Source organism: Chiloscyllium punctatum, chromosome 9, assembly GCF_047496795.1.
Source record: "Chiloscyllium punctatum isolate Juve2018m chromosome 9, sChiPun1.3, whole genome shotgun sequence".
In the NCBI taxonomy this organism is placed as follows: Eukaryota; Metazoa; Chordata; class Chondrichthyes; order Orectolobiformes; family Hemiscylliidae; genus Chiloscyllium; species Chiloscyllium punctatum.
The window spans coordinates 112441811-112459825 of NC_092747.1; the positions used below are offsets into that span (position 1 = coordinate 112441811).

At 39.3% G+C, this 18015-nt stretch overlaps 1 protein-coding gene across 2 annotated transcripts in view; it reads left to right on the top strand.

Moving 5' to 3' along the window:
- Positions 1 to 18015, top strand: part of atp6v1ab (ATPase H+ transporting V1 subunit Ab) — a 32331-nt gene that overhangs the window by 4446 nt on the left and 9870 nt on the right. For both annotated transcript variants that reach the window (XM_072578080.1, XM_072578079.1), the window contains exons 2-11: positions 7118 to 7205; positions 7642 to 7770; positions 8695 to 8909; positions 9276 to 9413; positions 12064 to 12215; positions 13205 to 13367; positions 14072 to 14180; positions 15072 to 15194; positions 15821 to 15935; positions 16366 to 16429. In XM_072578080.1, the coding sequence (XP_072434181.1) occupies positions 7124 to 7205; positions 7642 to 7770; positions 8695 to 8909; positions 9276 to 9413; positions 12064 to 12215; positions 13205 to 13367; positions 14072 to 14180; positions 15072 to 15194; positions 15821 to 15935; positions 16366 to 16429 (1290 nt within the window). In that variant the 5' untranslated portion in view covers positions 7118 to 7123. The remainder of the gene's footprint in view (positions 1 to 7117; positions 7206 to 7641; positions 7771 to 8694; positions 8910 to 9275; positions 9414 to 12063; positions 12216 to 13204; positions 13368 to 14071; positions 14181 to 15071; positions 15195 to 15820; positions 15936 to 16365; positions 16430 to 18015) is intronic.

The following is an 18015-nucleotide window of genomic DNA, read 5'->3' on the forward strand; positions in this document are numbered from 1 at the left end:
GTTCCTGATGCCCCTGTAACTGCTGGCTAAGGCAATGACAAATTGACAATAGAATGTTTCTTTGAGCCTTGGAACTTCATTTCAGTTCATTTAACCATAATCCTCAGGCACTATATGTGCATTACAGTACTACAATAATTGTTTGGCAAGTTGATACCATTATTGGAACGCTAGTTTACTAAATTGTTAGGTTTGCAGCACCTGTGGTGGTTATTGTAGGTAATAGAAAGTAGAAGTTTCTAGTTTTACGGTAATAGTTAACAGCAATTCACGAAGACTAAGTTGCAAAAATATGTTTGAATGAACATAGCATTTGAAGCAAAATAGATGTACTAATAGTGCAAAACAAATATTTATTGCTGCTATTTAATGCAATTAATTCAGTTAAAAAGTTTTACCAGTGTAATCTTAGCTGTAATCACATTTAGAAATAATGCCTGTTGATGCATCCTTATGGTGCAAAGGTTACAAATCAAGTCAACGACAAAACCCTTGTTTATTTTCAAGCATGTCCACAGTCTTGCATCACTAACTTGTGCTGTCCTTTCCAGCCATGTGCATCCTGTGCTTTGTACAGCATCCATTCTCCTTTCCCTATAGTTTATCTAATCTCAAAACGTCCTTTCTAAATGCACCACGTGATTTATTCAGCATTGCAGTGAGTTCAGTCCCTTTCTCCTCTTTGCTCATTTGTTTGCCGTCCTGATCTCTGACCTGAGTTAATCCTTAACTATTTAGTTTGATTTTAATTCTTAGAATATGGGTATTGCTTGCTTGTCCAACATTTATTACCCATACCTAATTGCCCTGGAGGAAGTGGTAAATCGCTGTAGACATTAGAGGGTGAGGTGTGCCAACAGTGCTGTTAAAAAAAGCTTTTGACCCAGCAAGAGTGAAGGAACATAATAGTTCCAAATCAGGTTACTGTGTGTCTTGGAGAATTTGAATGAGGAGGTGGTGCTGTTCCCAATGCTTGAGATTGTAGGTTTGCAAATTGTTGATAGAATCAGAAAGATATTGTGAAACTTGAAAGGGTTCAGAAAAGACCTACAAGGATGTTGCCAGGGTTGGAGGATCTGAGCTACAGAGAGGCCAAGCAGGCTGGGACTGTTTTCCTTGGAGCATTGGAGGCTGAGGGGTGACCTTTATAGAGGTTTACAAAATTGAGGGGCATTGAGAAGGTAAATAGACCAAGTCTTTTCCCTGGGGTCGGGGAGTCCAGAACTAGAGGAGGGCACAGGTTTAGGTTGAGAGGGGAAAGATATGAGACCGAAGGGGCAACTTTTTCACACAGAAGGTGGTACGTGTATGGAATAAGCTGCCAGAGGATGTGGTGGAGGCTGGTACAATTGCAACATTTAAGATGCATTTGGATGGGTATGTGAATAGGAAGGTTTTGGAGGGATATGGGCCGGGTGCTGGCAGGTGGGACTAGTTTGGGTTGGGATATTTGTTCGGCATGGACGGATTGGACTGAAGAGTTTGTTTCCATGCTGTACATCTCTGACTCTACGACTCTAAAAGCTTTGGTGAGTTACTGCAATGCACCTTGTGGGTGGTACACATGACTGCCACTGTACATCAGTGGTGAAGAAAGTGACTGTTGAAAGTAGTGGATGGACTGCCAGTCAAGTAGGCTGCTTTGTCTTGGGTGATGTTAAGCTTCTTGAGCATTGTAGTTGAACTCGTTCATGTATCTAGAGAGTATTCCACCACACTCCTAGCTTGTGCCTATGTTATATATGCTGTATGTTTGTTTTTAATTCCTCAGTTAAGTTGTTAAATGTCTTGCAGTAAAATCAAGGCTCAAACCTGATGTTTTTGATATCAGGTAACCTCCTTAAAAAAAGATTTTTACTCTGCAAAATGTTGATGGCATTGTACAAACCATGGCACAAGTCCAATGAACTGCATCACTGATCTTAACAAGAAACTTGCCACTTAGTCTGTGAGCATTTAACAAGTCACCTTGAAGTTAATCACTTTCAAGATTTTTATCCAACTTAATTAGTCTTCCTGCTAGCTGATGTTGGCTGCTTAACAGAATTTGGCATAGTTGAAATTGTCTGTGTTTAATGTATTTAACAAATGAACATTTTAAATGTGTTATAAGCTCTCTCATTCAGACATTGGATTTCAGGGCACTCAACATATTTTGTAGCCAAATAGCCAAGCTATGAAAGCCTGAGTCATTTGAAATTATGCTTATAAATATTCACCAACATTCTTAACAATCGTTATTAAATAACTTGGTGTACTAGAGAATGCACCTTGTATTGGGCTTCTGTGTTTATATATTGGGTGTATTAGATACTGTTGTTCAAAGTGGTATTCTTAGATATCATACTGATTACAGAAATGTGGCTCCAGGATGGGCAGGGCTTAATGTTATGGGATATAAATCCTACAGGAAGGATAGACAGGGAGGCAAGAGAGTGGGAAGTGGTGTTTTGATTAGGGAGAACATTACGGCTGTACTAAAGGAGGATATTCCTGGAGCATTGCCCATTGAAGTTATATGGGTGGAACTTAAGGGGATGATCACTTTGGGATTGTGTTATAGGCCCCCAATAGTCGTCAGGGAATTGAAAAGCAAATTTCTCTATCTCTCAAACAATTAGCTTTGTAATGAAAGGGGATTTTAACTTAACACTACAATGTAGTGTCTAAGGGCTTGGATGGGGAAGAATCTAAGTGTGTACAGAAAAGCTTCTTATTCAATATGTGGGTGTACTCCCTAGAGAAACAGCAATACTTGACCTTCTGTTGGGAACTAAGGCAGAGCAGGTGACAGGTGCCCATAGGGGAGCATCTTGGTAAGTGATCATACTATAATTTTAAAATCCTTATGGAAAAAGATAGAACTGATCAAAATGTTAAAAGTTCTAAATTGGAGTAAGGCCAATTTTGACAATATTAGTTAGAACTTTCAAAAGTTGATTGGGGGAGGCTACTTGCAGATAAAGGGACAGTTGGGAAGTGTGAGGCTTTTAAGAATGAGAACTGTGAGGCAATATCTTTCTGTAAGAATGAAGGACAAGGCTAGTAGGTATAAGGAATGCTGGATGATAGAAATTGAGATACTAGTAAAAAAGGAGGCATATATCAAGTGTTGATGGCTGGGGTTGAATGAATCTTTTAGAGTATAAAAGCAGTAGGAGTATACTTAAGAGGGAAATCAGGAGGGCAAAAAGGGGACATGAGATAGCTTTGGCAAATAGGTTAAGGAGAATCCAAAGAGATTCAGTGAATACATAAAGGTCAAAAGGGTAACTAGGGAGAGAATAGGGCCCCATAAAGATCAGTGTGACTGTCTATTTGTGGAATCACAGAAGATGGGTGAAATGCTAAATGAATACTCTGCATCATTAGTAACTGTGGTGAAGGACTTGGAAGCCAGGGAACTTGGGAAAATAAATGTTTTAGAGTTCATATTAAATAAGAGTAAGTACTGGAGGTCTTAAAACACAAATGTAGATAAATCTTTGGGACCTGATCAGGTGTTTCCCAGAACTTTGTGGGAAGTTAGGGAAGAGATTGTTGGGTCCCTTGCTGAGATATTGGAATAATCGAAAGCCACAGAGGATGTACAAGAAGGCAGGAGGTTGGCTCATGTGATGCCATTATTTAAGGGTAGCAAGGAAAAGCCAGGGAAGTGTAGCTCGGTGAGTCTGACTTCAGAGGTGGATAAGTTGTTGGAGGAGATTCTGAAGGGCAGAATTCACATGTATTTGGAAAGGCAAGACTGATAGCCAGCGTGGCTTTGTGCACAGCAAATAATGCCTCACTAAATTGATTATTTGAACAGGTGACAAAGAAGATTGAAGAAGCCAGTATAGTAAATGTTGTCCCTATGGACTTCAGCAAAGCATTCAAGGTTCTGCGTGGTAGACTGATTAGTAAGTTAGATCAAGTGGGTTCTGGGGAGCTAGTGAATTGGATGCAAGATTTCCTTGAAGGTAGGAGATAGAGGGTCATGGTGTAGTATTTTTCAGATGAGGCCTGTTGCCAGTGGTGCATCACAAATATAAATGATAAAAAGCACTGATCTAAATAATTTAGATATGAATATAATCAGTTATGTTTACCAGAGGTATGGTTAGTAAGTCTGCAGATGACACCAAAATAGATGGTGTAGAAGGTTATCCCCAAGTAGAATGGGATCTAGATCGGATGGGCCAATAAGCTGAGGAATGGCAGAATTTAATTTCAATAGATGTGTGTGGTGTTGCATTTTGGTAAGGCAAGCCAGGACCATTAATGGTAGTGCCTGGGGTATATTGCCAAACAGAAAGGTGCTTCGTCCCTTGAAAGTGAAGTTGCAGGTAGTGATGAAGGAGCTGTTTGGTGTGCTTGCCTTCATCAGTCATGTTGAGTATAGGAGTTGGGATGTCATGTTGTAGCTGTGCAAGACTTTGAGGCTGCTTTTGGAATATTGTGGTCACCCTTCTATAAGAAGGATGTTAAATTTGAGGGTGCAGAAAAGATTTAACAAAGATGTTGCTGGCACTGGAGGGTTTAAACTATAGGGAGAGGCTGAATAGGCTGAGACCTTTTCCCCTCAAGATTTGGAGACTGAGGGGTGACCTAGCAGTTTATAAAATCATAGGTGGGGTGAATAGCTAAGGTTATTTTCCTAGGATGGGAAAGTCCAAAACTAGAGATTATAGTTTTAAGGTGAGATGGGAAAGATTTTAAAAGGACCCAAGGGATGGTGTTTTTCATGCAGAGGATGGTGTGTGTATTGAATGAGCTGCTAGTGGAAGTGGTGGAGGTGGGTGCAGCTATCTTTAAAAGGCACCTGGATGGATGTGTGAAGAATAGAAAGGGTTTAGAGGGATTTGGGCCAAATGCTGGTAAATGGGACTAGATCAGATTGGGATGTTGGTCATTGTGGATGAGTTGGACCAAAGGGTCAGTTTCCATGCTGCATGATTCTGTGGCTCTGTGTTTCAGGCATAATTTTTCTTTAGGAAAACTACTTTTTGTGGTTGCACCTTGGCATCATCAAAAAAGGCAAGTGTGCCTTTTGGTTGGGTATGTACCCTGCCCAAGAGCTAGAATATAAACCATAAAATGTCTTTGTACTGCACTGGTATATTTCACACTGTAATTTTACACTATGATTTTGGTGACCTAGTACACTGGGCTTTTCCAGTGATGTGTTTTAGATTTTGCAATTTGAATTTTTAAGCACAATCTCAAATTTTGGTTGGTGAATGAGGGGGAAGAGGAACATAAGAGACTCTAATCAAAGAAAATACAAATTGTTAGTTTGAAATTAGTGTCAACAAAATGGGTCAGAGAGAAAGGCAGTTGGATTTATTTTGCAATAAGCAGTATTTGAATAGTCCGATTCCCATCTACTGAGTGGAAAGTGCTTATCTGCTAAACAGAATGTTGACTGTTTAACATTGTTCATCTAATAAGGAACATTTAATTTGATGACATTCATATTTAGAAACTAAAGTTAGCAATATTCCAAGGAGATGGAGACCCTGATGTTCAGAACATGATGGTGCTGGATACAACAGTATGCATAAAAGCTAATGTTCTTATAATAACCTTTTGCAGAAACTTTGTAGTACCTTATTTCACAAGTATTATCTTGCCTGTGACAATACATTTAGTTTTGCCAGACTAACAGGAACTCCAATGTGCCTCAGTTTCCTATACAGATTGGAGTAGGATTTCTGTCTACCTCTGGTTTGCACCAAATTCTGTCATTGTACAATGTCCAAGAACTGAATGTAGTAGGGAATGAATTCTATTTAAATTTGATGGTTCAACCTTCACTGATCCACCTAGTGGAGGTTGTGAATAGCTGATCCCTGAAAATAAGGTAAAGTCAGTTTTGAATTTTTTGCACTTTTTGTTTTAACGAGTTAGATCCTAGGTTCAATTTCTGATTTCTTCCCCTTGACTATTTCTGTCCTGGATAGCTGTGGGGTTGTTGCAGTTGGTGTTGACCATTTAGATTAGGAAGGGTGAAACTGGTTCTGATCAGATGGGCCAATAAGCCCATCTGGTTCTAGATTCTAGAAAGTGTGCACCCAATGTAGATTGGTTTCAGCACAACATTTTACAAAGTGACTTCCAGATATCATATCTGCACCAAGATGTTGACTGACTTGACCAGCAGCTGCAAGAGAAGTTATTTTCTTCATACCTGCCTCCTAATTGAATGCTGAAAACAAGAAAGAGAAATTGGTTTGTTTTAGGATCAGATGTGAAATCTGGAATTGTTTAAATTTAGTATCCAGTTTTGGGTTTGTTAGCTTTTACATAACACAGTAGCTTCCATCCTATGGTAGTCTTTCCCCCTCCCCATACTGTTGAGGCATAATGATCTTTCTTTCCATAAGTCATGTTGATTCCAACTCTGCCTCAAATTTAAGCACAAAAATTACATTATGGAAGGAAGTGATTTGTCCATCTTGTCTGCACTTGCTGTTTAAATGAGCATAATGATTTAGTATCTTTTTTTTTGCCTTTCCCCATACCTTGGCACAAAGACTGGTCACTTAAGTAAATGCAATGATCCAGACATATTTGCGCACACTGACCAGAGTCTGCAGAAGTACGACCAGGAGTTGGTTTTTCTAGTTTAATCAACACTAATCTGACATTGAGGAAATAGGCAGGTTTATAGCCTCTGGAATGCCTATAAAATGGCACAGTAAAATTCCTGTCCATCTCCCAGTTTCATTCTCTCTGCATCTCTGACAGCAAGGCACTGCCGCTTCTGTCCTCGTCCTCATCCGAAACTGACTTCCTGCCTTGGGTTTGGGGTAGGGCTGGGGACTCATGGAAGACCTTGCCTATGAAAGTCTTGGCAGTGAGGCAAGTATGTCTGGATTGCTGAAATTATTTAAGTCTCTACTTCTGTGGTCAGTTATAAATTAGTGAGGGGCTATGCACTGATAATATTGCTGGGCTCATAAACCAGAGAACCAAGCTATCTGTAAAGAGTACAACTTAAAATCCCACCACAGCATTGGGGAAATTTTAAACTTGACCAAGTGATAAATCTGGAAGTTTTATGATAACCATACCTTCAATTGTCAATTTTAATATTTCTCTACTAAATATCTGATCTACTATGAAATCATTTCAGATCAAGATGGATTTCAGCAAACTTCCCAAGATACGAGATGAGGACCATGAGACGATGGTTGGATATGTCCATGGTGTCTCTGGTCCTGGTGAGTATTTCATTCAATTCCAAATCACAAGATAGCTGGGTTGATGTAAAGGAATGTGTAAACTATATGCTGCTTTGTATCAGCTAAAGATATGTCATAAAATATTGCTAATGTGTGAAAATCATAGTTTTATTGTGGACTATGACTTTTATTTAGTGTAAATTAAAATAGAAGGTCTAGTGACTGTGTAAAGTACCCTTTTATGTCTCTCAACTCATCAGGTTCTTCCTCCTAATTTAAAGGCTAGGATCAAAATTTGTTTAATGCCTTGCAAATCTGTTGCAAATTATGTTCCTTATCTACGAGAAACTGCCATCCAGAAACCTTGCTCATTCAGAATTAAATGTGCAATTTTTTTGTACAGTTACAAAGTTCTGTTAAGGTTACTTGCTATCAAGGATGCATTAACTTATTATTTCTTTGTTCTGTCTTCCAGTTGTCACTGCTTCCAATATGGCTGGAGCAGCAATGTACGAGCTGGTTCGTGTAGGTCACTCTGAGTTGGTTGGTGAGATTATCCGCTTGGAGGGTGATATGGCAACAATACAAGTCTATGAAGAAACCTGTATCCTTTCTGCATTGATTAACCGTACAAATTTGGGGAAGGTACTCTGTGGAACAGTTTTTTTTTTGAGAACTGAGGAAATCTGTTTCAATGCCCATTGAGTATGCAATTGACTAGACAGTTCTGAAGTAGTGCTATAATGGAATCAATAAATTAACTAGTTGTTTTTAATCTCTGCACAGACCTGGTGAATTTCTCCAGTGCCTTGTTTTTAATTTTACAGTTTCAACATCGGAGTATTTAGCTTTTATTTTAGCTGACTAGATATAATAAACCATGAAGGAAATTATGTAATTGAAGGACAAGTTACACTAGCGTTGAACACTTGAGCTAGTGATAAGAAAAGACCAAGTGGTCCTCAAGATTTTGTCCACAGTTCATGTATATCTGCTCAAACTCAACCTGACTAATCATCTGAGGAAAGAAACTGCATGCTTTTCCTGTAACTTTCCAGAGTGACATCATATATCATCATTAATCACATTGGCAAGGAAACCATTTTTGAAGCCTTTAGTTGCATGTTATTTTGTCTCCTGCTCCTTGTTCCCTTCCTCTTCTAAAGTTATGAAATTGACTAATGAGGGAAAGAAAAACTGGCTGATTCATTAGTCCTGTCCCCACACTTCATGACCAGAGACTTCCTTTATTCCCTTCCTCTATTACAGCTGTCTAACCACTTAGAGGCCGAATAACCCTGGGATGGGTAAATGTATCCTCCTGACTGAAGTTGGCCACATAATCTGTAAAATTTTTTCGGGGTGACCGCTGTCCTTTATAACTTGTTCAAGTAGTTGTACTTGTGTGTGGGCTTGAAAAATTTGTGCAGGTTCATAGTCCTTTAAAGATTCTTGGAATTTGATTTATACTGAACTGTTTTATCAGAAGTGTTACTAGCAGTGTTTTTTCTAAGCGCTCACCCAATAGCTGGTGTATCTGTTGGAGATCCAGTGCTTCGTACAGGGAAGCCACTTTCTGTGGAGCTGGGCCCTGGCATCATGGGAGCCATCTTTGATGGGATCCAGCGACCTCTGAAGGATATCAATGATCTAACGCAGAGTATTTACATCCCTCGTGGTGTCAACGTGAATGCACTGAGCAGAGATTTGAAGTGGGAATTTACTCCTTCCAAGAATATGCGAGTAAGACCTTTTTCACTAAATGAATTTAATTCCAATCTATTTTCTCAGAGGCTGCCTCTTACTAAATATATTTTTCTTAACTGTATTTTGTAACCCATTCAAAACTGTTATTCTAATACCAGTAGTATAACCACTTAATACCTTTCTCAGTAACTAAAAAGAAATGTTGGATTTGACAAAAGTTTTTAAGACTGTTGACTTCAATCATATTGGCTCAACTCTGTCTATAGTTAATGACTTCTTACCATGACAATAAGAACTAGCATCTGTGACTTCTATTGAGATCTCATTATTGGGAGCTAGAATTTATACTGACTTATTCCATAGGTAATTTGGTTATCCTTTGAGCTCTAATTTTGTTTCTAGGTTGGTAGTCACATCACTGGTGGAGATATATATGGATTCGTCTTTGAAAATTCTCTTATTAAGCACAAGATCATGCTTCCACCTAAAAGCAGGGGAACTGTTACGTATGTTGCCCCACCAGGATGCTACGATGTTTCTGTAAGTATGCCATAAATCTGAACCAAATGTGTTCCTAGATTTAGTGATTGCACATCACAGGTGAGGTGCTAGAAGACTGGAGGTTAGTAAATGTGGTGCCACTGTTTAAGAAGGGTGGTAAAGACAAGCCAGGGAACTATAGACTGGTGAGCCTGACCTCAGTGGTGAGCAGGTTGTTGGAGGGAATCCTGAGGGACATGTACATGTATTTAGAAAGGCAAGAACTAATTAGGGATTGTCAACATGGCTTTGTGCGTGGGAAATAATGTCTCAAACTTGATTGAGTTTTTTGAAGAAATAACAGGATTGAGGGCAGAGCAGTAGATGTAGTCTATATGGACCTCAGTAAGGCGTTGGACAAGGTTCCCTATGGGAGACTGATTCGCAAGGTTAGACCTCATGGAATACAGGGAGAACTAGCCATTTGGATACAGAACATGCTTGAAGATAAAAGACAGTAGGGGGTGGTGGAGGGTTGTTTTTCAGACTGGAGGCCTGTGACCAGTGGAGTGCCACAAGGATCGGTGCTGGGCCCTCTACTTTGTCATTTACATAAATGATTTGGATGTAAGCATAAGAGGTGCAGTTAGTAAGTTTGCAGATGACACCAAAATTGGGGGTGTAGTTGACAGCGAAGAGGATTACCTCCGATTACAATAGGATCTGGACCAGATGGGTCATTGGGTTGAGAAGTGGAAGATGGAATTTAATTCAGATAAATGTGAGGTGCTGCATTTTGGGAAAGCAAATCTTAGCAGGACTTAATGGTAAGGTCCTAGGGGGTGTTGCTGAACAAAGAGACCTTGGAGTGCAGCTTCATAGCTCCTTGAAAGTGGAGTCGCAGGTAGATAGGATAGTCAAGGTGTTTGGTATGCTTTCCTTTATTGGTCAGAGTATTGAGTACAGGAGTCGGGAGGTCATGTTGCGGCTGTACAGGACATTGGTTAGGCCACTGTTGGAATATTGCGTGCAATTCTGGTCTCCTTCCTATCGGAAAGACGTTGTGAAACTTGAAAGGGTTCAGAAAAGATTTACGAGGATCTGAGCTACAGGGAGAGGCTGAGCTGTTTTCCCTGGAGTGTCATGTTTACAAAATTGAGGGGCATGGATAGGATAAATAGACCAAGTATTTTCCCTGGGTTCGAAGTCCAGAACTAGGGTGCATAGGTTTAGGGTGAGGGGGGGAAAAGATATAAAAGAGACCTAAGGGGCAATTCTTTCACGCAGAGGGTGGTACGTGTATGGAATGACCTGCCAGAGGAAGTGGTGGACGCTGGTATAATTGCACCATTTAAGAGTCATTTGGATGGGTATATGAATAGGAAGGGTTTGGAGGGATATGTGCCGGGTGCTGGCAGGTGGGACTAGATTGGGTTGGGATATCTGGTCGGCATGGACGGGTTGGACCAAAGGGTCTGTTTCCATGCTGTACATCTCTGACTCTCTCATTCTGTTTTGCAATACAGGATGATTATTATCGCATTTGTTGATTGACATAAGTGCAATGAAATAGCATGGCCAAGTAATCTTTTCTGATGTACAACTGAAGATGGGCAGCAAAGGTTAGCTTGTCAGGAATACCCACATCGCCAAAAAGAATTTAAATAATGTTTGTCTAATTGAAAAAAGTTGTTAATCAAAAGTGAGTCTGCAGGATAATGACTAAAAGATAGATTTTGAAGGAAGAGAGAACTGGAAGGGTATGAAAATCTAGGTCAAAACCTCCTTGCTAAGGGAACTGATGGGGCTGAAGTGTGGTACACGAGAACTTTGACTGTCAGTCAGGCAATGTTTGAACTAAGGAAGAGCTTGGATCTGGAGAAAATTTTAACATTTGAGTTGTGCCAGAGTCCAAAACCTTAAACAAATTGGTTGTCTTTTTTTTTTCCAAGAAACAAGCCCTTGGCCCAACCAGTCCTTGCTGACCCTCTGAAGAATAACCCAGCCCAGATCTGTTCCCCTATCCTATATTTACCTCTGACTAATATGCCTGCTATTTGTTCAAGTATGTTGGCGTTGTTTGCAAAAGCAGCATTTATTGTTCATCTCTAACTGTCCTTAAAATCATGGTGGTGAGCTAGCTTTTTGGAAGCACTGTAGTTCATCAAGTGAAGCATCTCTCACCAAGCCATTCGGGGAAACAATTATCGGATTCTGACCCAGTGACATTGAAGGAATGGTGATGTAGTTGCAAATAAGGATGGTGTGTAATCTTACAAGGTAACCTGCTGCCCTTGTCCTTCTAGGTGGTAAAGGTTGCACATTTCTGAACTGCTATCAAATGAACCATGGGAAATTACTGAAATGCATCATGTAAATGGTATAAGCTAGCGTTCCTCCTAAGCTATGCAGCTGCTCAGAGGTTCCATGTACACCAATTGGCATCCCAATGGAGATTGTCAGTTCCTGAAGTCACTGCCATGCACACATGAGGCAACAGTAAAAATTACAGGCAACATGGGTATGCACAGCAGTCACTGAGCAGCTGTGGTGAAGAAAGTGAATGTTTCATGATTGTGAATATGTCTTAGTAAATGAATTTAACAACGTCTCCAAGTGCATTTAGATGGCAACAAAGCTGTTCAAATAGCAGTCTTTTATGAAGATGGCAATAATGGTTTCTTGCTCTTATTTTATCATTTCTATAAAGGATGTTGTTCTGGAACTTGAATTTGAAGGCATTAAGGAGAAGTTTACCATGGTTCAAGTATGGCCTGTACGTCAGGTAAGGCCAGTTACTGAGAAGCTCCCAGCAAGTCACCCTCTGCTGACAGGACAGCGTGTGCTGGATGCACTTTTCCCGTGAGTCTATCTTCAACTAAATGCACTTTGGTTCAAACACAGACTTATCAAAATTCCCACCTGCAATGCCTTTTCACAACTATGCAACAAACTGATATAAAAGACAGCAATTAAATTCCTACCAGATACAATCTGAAGTTGAGGTCAGCTACTGTTTGGTCTCCTGTAAGATGTGTGCAAAAAGACTGGTTGACAAAATGCTTAAAAAGGTATGTGGGATCATAGAATTAATAATTCAAAGCAGAATACCAAGCAAGTATATATGATAGAACACAACTGATCTAGCTGAGTTGCTCTTGCAAGTGGCCAGCACAGACAGGATAGCCTGACCTGTCCCTGTGTTGTAGTATTCAACGATTCCATGCCAATATACCTTTTTGGACACAGACTGAAATTATACTAAAGAGAGCCAAAAACTGTTTCAACTGGGTACCAAATGTGTTTTGAACTGTAAAATTTCCTGATTCTGACCCAGAGCCCCGCGCAATGTGACCGTTTTGAGAATTGATGTGGGCCCCAGTGATGCATGAAATTGCAAGCACAGACTTGACTTGTGTAGAATAATTAACTGATGCCTATACTTAAGTCACTTAATCTCACAGCAATTTTTCTCTCATCTCCTCACCCACTTTTGCTTCCTCTCCTTTAAGAATACTCTCCGGTTATGATCACTGTCTCTTCAAGCCTTGTATGAAGTTTAAACAAGTCTGTATGGGAATAGGGTTGTTTACATAGTCACATTTTATTACAAGCTACCTTGCAGGGATATCTGGCTTGTTTTTAAGGTACTTTATAGTTTGACAATCTTTTTCAACCATGTGTGAAGAGACCTTCTCAGAATCAATAGCCCCTGTACAACACTCATCCATTTCTGTATAATGTACTTGATATGGAGACTAACGTAAGGAATACTTTGCATTTTTATGTTGACAGGAGAGTCAGCTTATCATGGGTTCATTGTATTTCTTTATCCTGTTCTTGTGTTTAAGTTGCGTACAAGGTGGAACCACAGCAATCCCAGGTGCCTTTGGGTGTGGAAAGACAGTGATTTCTCAGTCACTCTCAAAGTACTCTAACAGTGATGTGATCATCTATGTTGGATGTGGGGAACGTGGCAATGAAATGTCTGAAGTACTGAGAGATTTCCCAGAGGTTAGTTTCAAGTCCTTTTCCATAAGGAAATATGTTTATTTGCAAACATAGCTTCCAATCTTAACTTAAGAAAATATTGCAGAATATTCTCAACATCCAACTTGGATTCCTCAGCAATTAAGTGGGCATTGAACTAGCTAAAGTGCAGAAACTCTCATTGAGTCTACTGAAATTGACTACCCCCTTGACAATGCCTGACCCGAACTCCTTTTCTCAAACCTTTAGCCCAGAGATGAGCAAGTGTACACAAGTATCTGTTTTAAAGCTATATGTTCTTAAATTATTCAAAATAGTGCTGGATTGTGGCAACATGTGAAGATTTTCATTGTATTTTACCATGTTTGTTGTAGAGTACAAGTACAATAAGTCATCGTTCAATAGAACCTTCTCTTGCTGTGAGAAGGTTCCTACTTCAGACAATGGTGTCTTTAGTCTGATATCTTAGCATTTGTAATTTTTCATCATGATTATTGCCTATTGATGTATTTGGTCTTCTGTTCAGCTCCTATTATTTAACCTTCCCCTGTTGGGTGAAGACATCAGGGTTCTAATTAGTGAGGGTGCGTATTTTACTGCTACACTTTTAAACACAGCATTGTAGGTTCATGGTTGTAGATATTGAATAATTGTGCCAATTGGCCTTCTCTGAACAAATTTAGATCATTCTGGATGCTATTGTACCCTATTTTTCTTGTCCCTTCTAGCTGACAATGGAAGTTGATGGAAAAGTGGAAAGCATTATGAAGAGAACATCTTTGGTGGCTAATACCTCGAACATGCCAGTTGCTGCCAGGGAAGCCTCCATCTACACAGGTGTAATATTTAATTTAATTTGCTGCATTGACTTGTAACAGCTATTGGAACCAAATCACTAGTGGAGAAAGATTAATGTTCATATTGGCTTGTAAATGGATCTTGCTTGAAGATAATCCTACATTTCCTTGTCAGTGTAGTAAAGAGATATAAAAAGATAGTTCTACAATTAATAATCTTTAAACTTGGTTTTTCAAGCCAAATGTGTAGTTGCTTACTCCCAATTACCTAACTAACCTTCCTGACGTTTCATTTAAATGACTTGGGGCACCTTGCATCCTTTTGTTTTAAAACTGTTATCATCCCGTCCTTGAACAGCCAATTCTTGATTCTTTTAAAGCTATGTACTAGCCTGTCTCCAACGTCAGTTGTGTCTCCCATGTTTTGGATGTGTTGTTTCCCAGATCTGAGTTGTTCTCTCAGTTCTGTTTGAATTTCTTCAATCTGTTTCTACCTCTCTGACATTATTAAACCAAGTGTCTCTCAATTTACACTGAAATAACCAGGTACTACCATCTCTCTGTAGCCTTCCACAGTTCATCATCAATTGAGTTCCATTGGCCAGTTTCTTGTAATCATCTTAGCCTGTCGCCATTCAAGTCACAGCCAAAAGCTTCTTTCCAAACCCTGAAATGTTGTTTTGGGGGTATTCAAAAGATTCATCCTTGTCCTTTGCTTATTCTCATTTGCTTGCTGCTCTTTGGAAGCAACATCTCCTCCCCCAGTGAATGGGCACTATGCTCAACTCTTCTGTTACTTCACCCCTGCCAAGCGCATAACTGCTCATTTTGTTTACTGCATTCTCATGATGTAATAAAATAATGCAGGCTTCTCAATTTATACTGAAATGTCAACTTTTATTTGTTTCTTCCTGTTTGGCACATTTTAAAGGCATTACCCTTTCTGAATACTTCAGAGATATGGGTTACCATGTTAGTATGATGGCAGATTCCACATCCCGATGGGCTGAGGCGCTAAGAGAAATCTCTGGACGTTTAGCAGAAATGCCTGCTGGTGGGTATTTTGTGAACAGTGTTGTTAAAATATTATTCTGCATTTTAAAAATGAGTTGGTGATTGGGGCAAATTTTGGTCATGCTGCAGGCTGCTTCGCATTTATTGGCATCCGTTTCTTCTGTTTCTGTTGAGGGTTTTCTTTTTATGGTAACTGTCTAACTGCCTCGTATTGGCAAACTTGATAACTAGTAGCTAATATATAACAAGCCTTTTGATTTTAAAGGCCGACAACACTGAGCAGAGATAAGTTGAGGCTTAGTTTTAAATAATTAGTGCAACTTGCCTCTTGCAAAAAGATGCACACAGATGCCTTCTGCCAAGATAGTGTATACATTAATGATCGCCATTATTGCATCCTAGTTTACATTGTTTCAGTAATGTGCATTTGGGGCTGAAAGCAATATTGGGACTGTTTACTGAAATGCCATTCACCTCATGTTCTGAGGATATCTCGGGCAGATCCAAAACAATTGGCTGGGATTCCAATTTTCTGAAAACAGTTGCAATTGCTTTTACTTAGACCTGTACTTTCAGGAGACTAATGTTATCCCAATACTTAATACAACTAATCAAGAATATAATAATCAAGAATATAATAGAAACTAACTTGATCTGTTTCTCCAGACAGTGGTTATCCAGCTTACCTGGGTGCCCGTTTAGCCTCATTTTATGAGCGTGCAGGTCGGGTGAAGTGTCTGGGAAACCCTGAGCGAGAGGGTAGTGTCAGCATTGTTGGAGCGTAAGTATTTGATCAGAAAATAGAAGCATCAGCCCTGTGTGCAAGGGGGTTAATCTCAGTGGGAAGCTGCTGGTGGCTTATTTATCCATTGCATTAAAAAAATGAAGTATACCTTGTCATGCTTGTCTTTTCATGTAATTGCAGGTATTAATTAAATGAAATTAGTCAAGTAATGCATGTTGTTTACTTAGCTCTGTTAAGCTTAAATCACTAATTATAATTTTTGGTTCATCGTGCAGACAGTTGTGGACGATTTTTAAACACCTCTTTAAGTCTTAGAAATCCACATGACAAACCCCAAAGCAAATCTTGAAGTGATCTTGGTCTCTGTATCTAAATTGCTTTAATCACAGTCTTAATATGCTAATGAGGATCTTTAATCTGTTAATGAGATTAATGAAATGAACTAATATTCTCCTCTTTGGTGCAGAGTTTCTCCCCCTGGTGGTGATTTCTCTGATCCTGTGACATCAGCTACTCTTGGTATCGTACAGGTAAACTGAAACAAACGAGCTTGTTCAGGCTTTTCATTTGTACTATTCCTGTTGGCAACAGTAAACAAATTTAGAATGATCTGCTTTTATCTGCTTTAACATGCATTGGTTGCAATGAGGATGATTCCATGTATGCAATCAATCATCTTGAATTTTACCAAGGATGGAAGGTTTTGCAAGTTTCTAACTGATACAGTCAATCATATTTTTATGACATCTGTTAGTCCACTCAAGTAGGTGTATTATATATTAGCATTCCTGTATTTCCATATCTTGTCCTGTATAAAACATTTTCTGAGGCCCATCCACACACACAAACTAACCATTCTTGGCTCAGTGTTTTGCTGATTTGTACATTCTTCTACTATTTTGACTGGAATTATTCAGGAACTTGTGATAAGAACTGGGGTAAATTTTACAGCTTTTTGAGCCTACCCTAATATGCAATACAATCGTGCCTGGCCTTGAGCTTCAATCCCACTTTCCTAGCTGCTCCCATATCCTTTTATTTCCCTGAGAGACTACAAATTTGTCTGTCTCTGCTGTAAATATAGGTTTAAAAATGGAGAATTCATAACCTCAAGTCCGAGAATTTCAAAGATTCACAGCCCTTTGTGTGAAATATTTTATCACTGTCCCAGATGACCAATCCATTATCTGAGGCTGTCCCTTTTTTTTTTGAAAAGCTTCCCCAGGGTAAGCAGATTGTCCATGTACATGTTGCACCCCTTCAACATTCGAATGTATGAATGAGATCACTGCTCATTCATCTAAACCTGAGCCCAATTTGCTCAGTACTTTGTGATACAGCAACTTTCAACCCCTACAATCGGTCTAGTGAACTTTGCACATTTCTAATGCAAATATATCATCTCCCTTTTAAATCTGGAGAATTAATTATCTCAAGTGTATTCTCACCAATCCCAGTAAGATTCCTTTGTACTAAAGGCTAACATACAATTTGCCTTCCAAATTATGCGCTGTACCTGCATGCTATCATTGCTCCTGGTGCAAACACACCAAGTCACCCTGAACAACATCATCACAAGTTATGCTTTTTGAAAAGAAAAACTGCTTTTCTATTCAATGCTTAAGAGTAATAATCTCACTGTTTTCCATATTATACACTATCTGCTATCTTGTTAATCACTTTTATTGACCAGTTTGTATCTCTGTGCAACCTTTGTGTTCTCACCTTACGTTTTCACCTAGCTTTGTATCATTAATCAACTTAGCAACGTTGCCCCCTTTCACTTTGCCACCTATGTTAGTGACTTAAGTAAATAAGACCATAAACTCCTAAGAAATAGGAGTGGAAGTAAGGTCATTCTGTCCGTAGAGTCCACTCCACCATTCATTCATGGCTGATAGGCATTTCAACACCACTTACCGAACTCTTTCCCCCTATTGCTTTAATTCCTTGCGAGATTAAGAATTTATCAAACTCTGCCTTGAAGACATTTTAAATAGCTGAAATCACAGCGTTCATAGCTGGGGCACTCCACTAATTACAACCTGCCAAATAAGAATACCAAATTTGAGTAATGCTGAAAAAAGATTGTCATCTTATCAGGTTGAAAAATAAT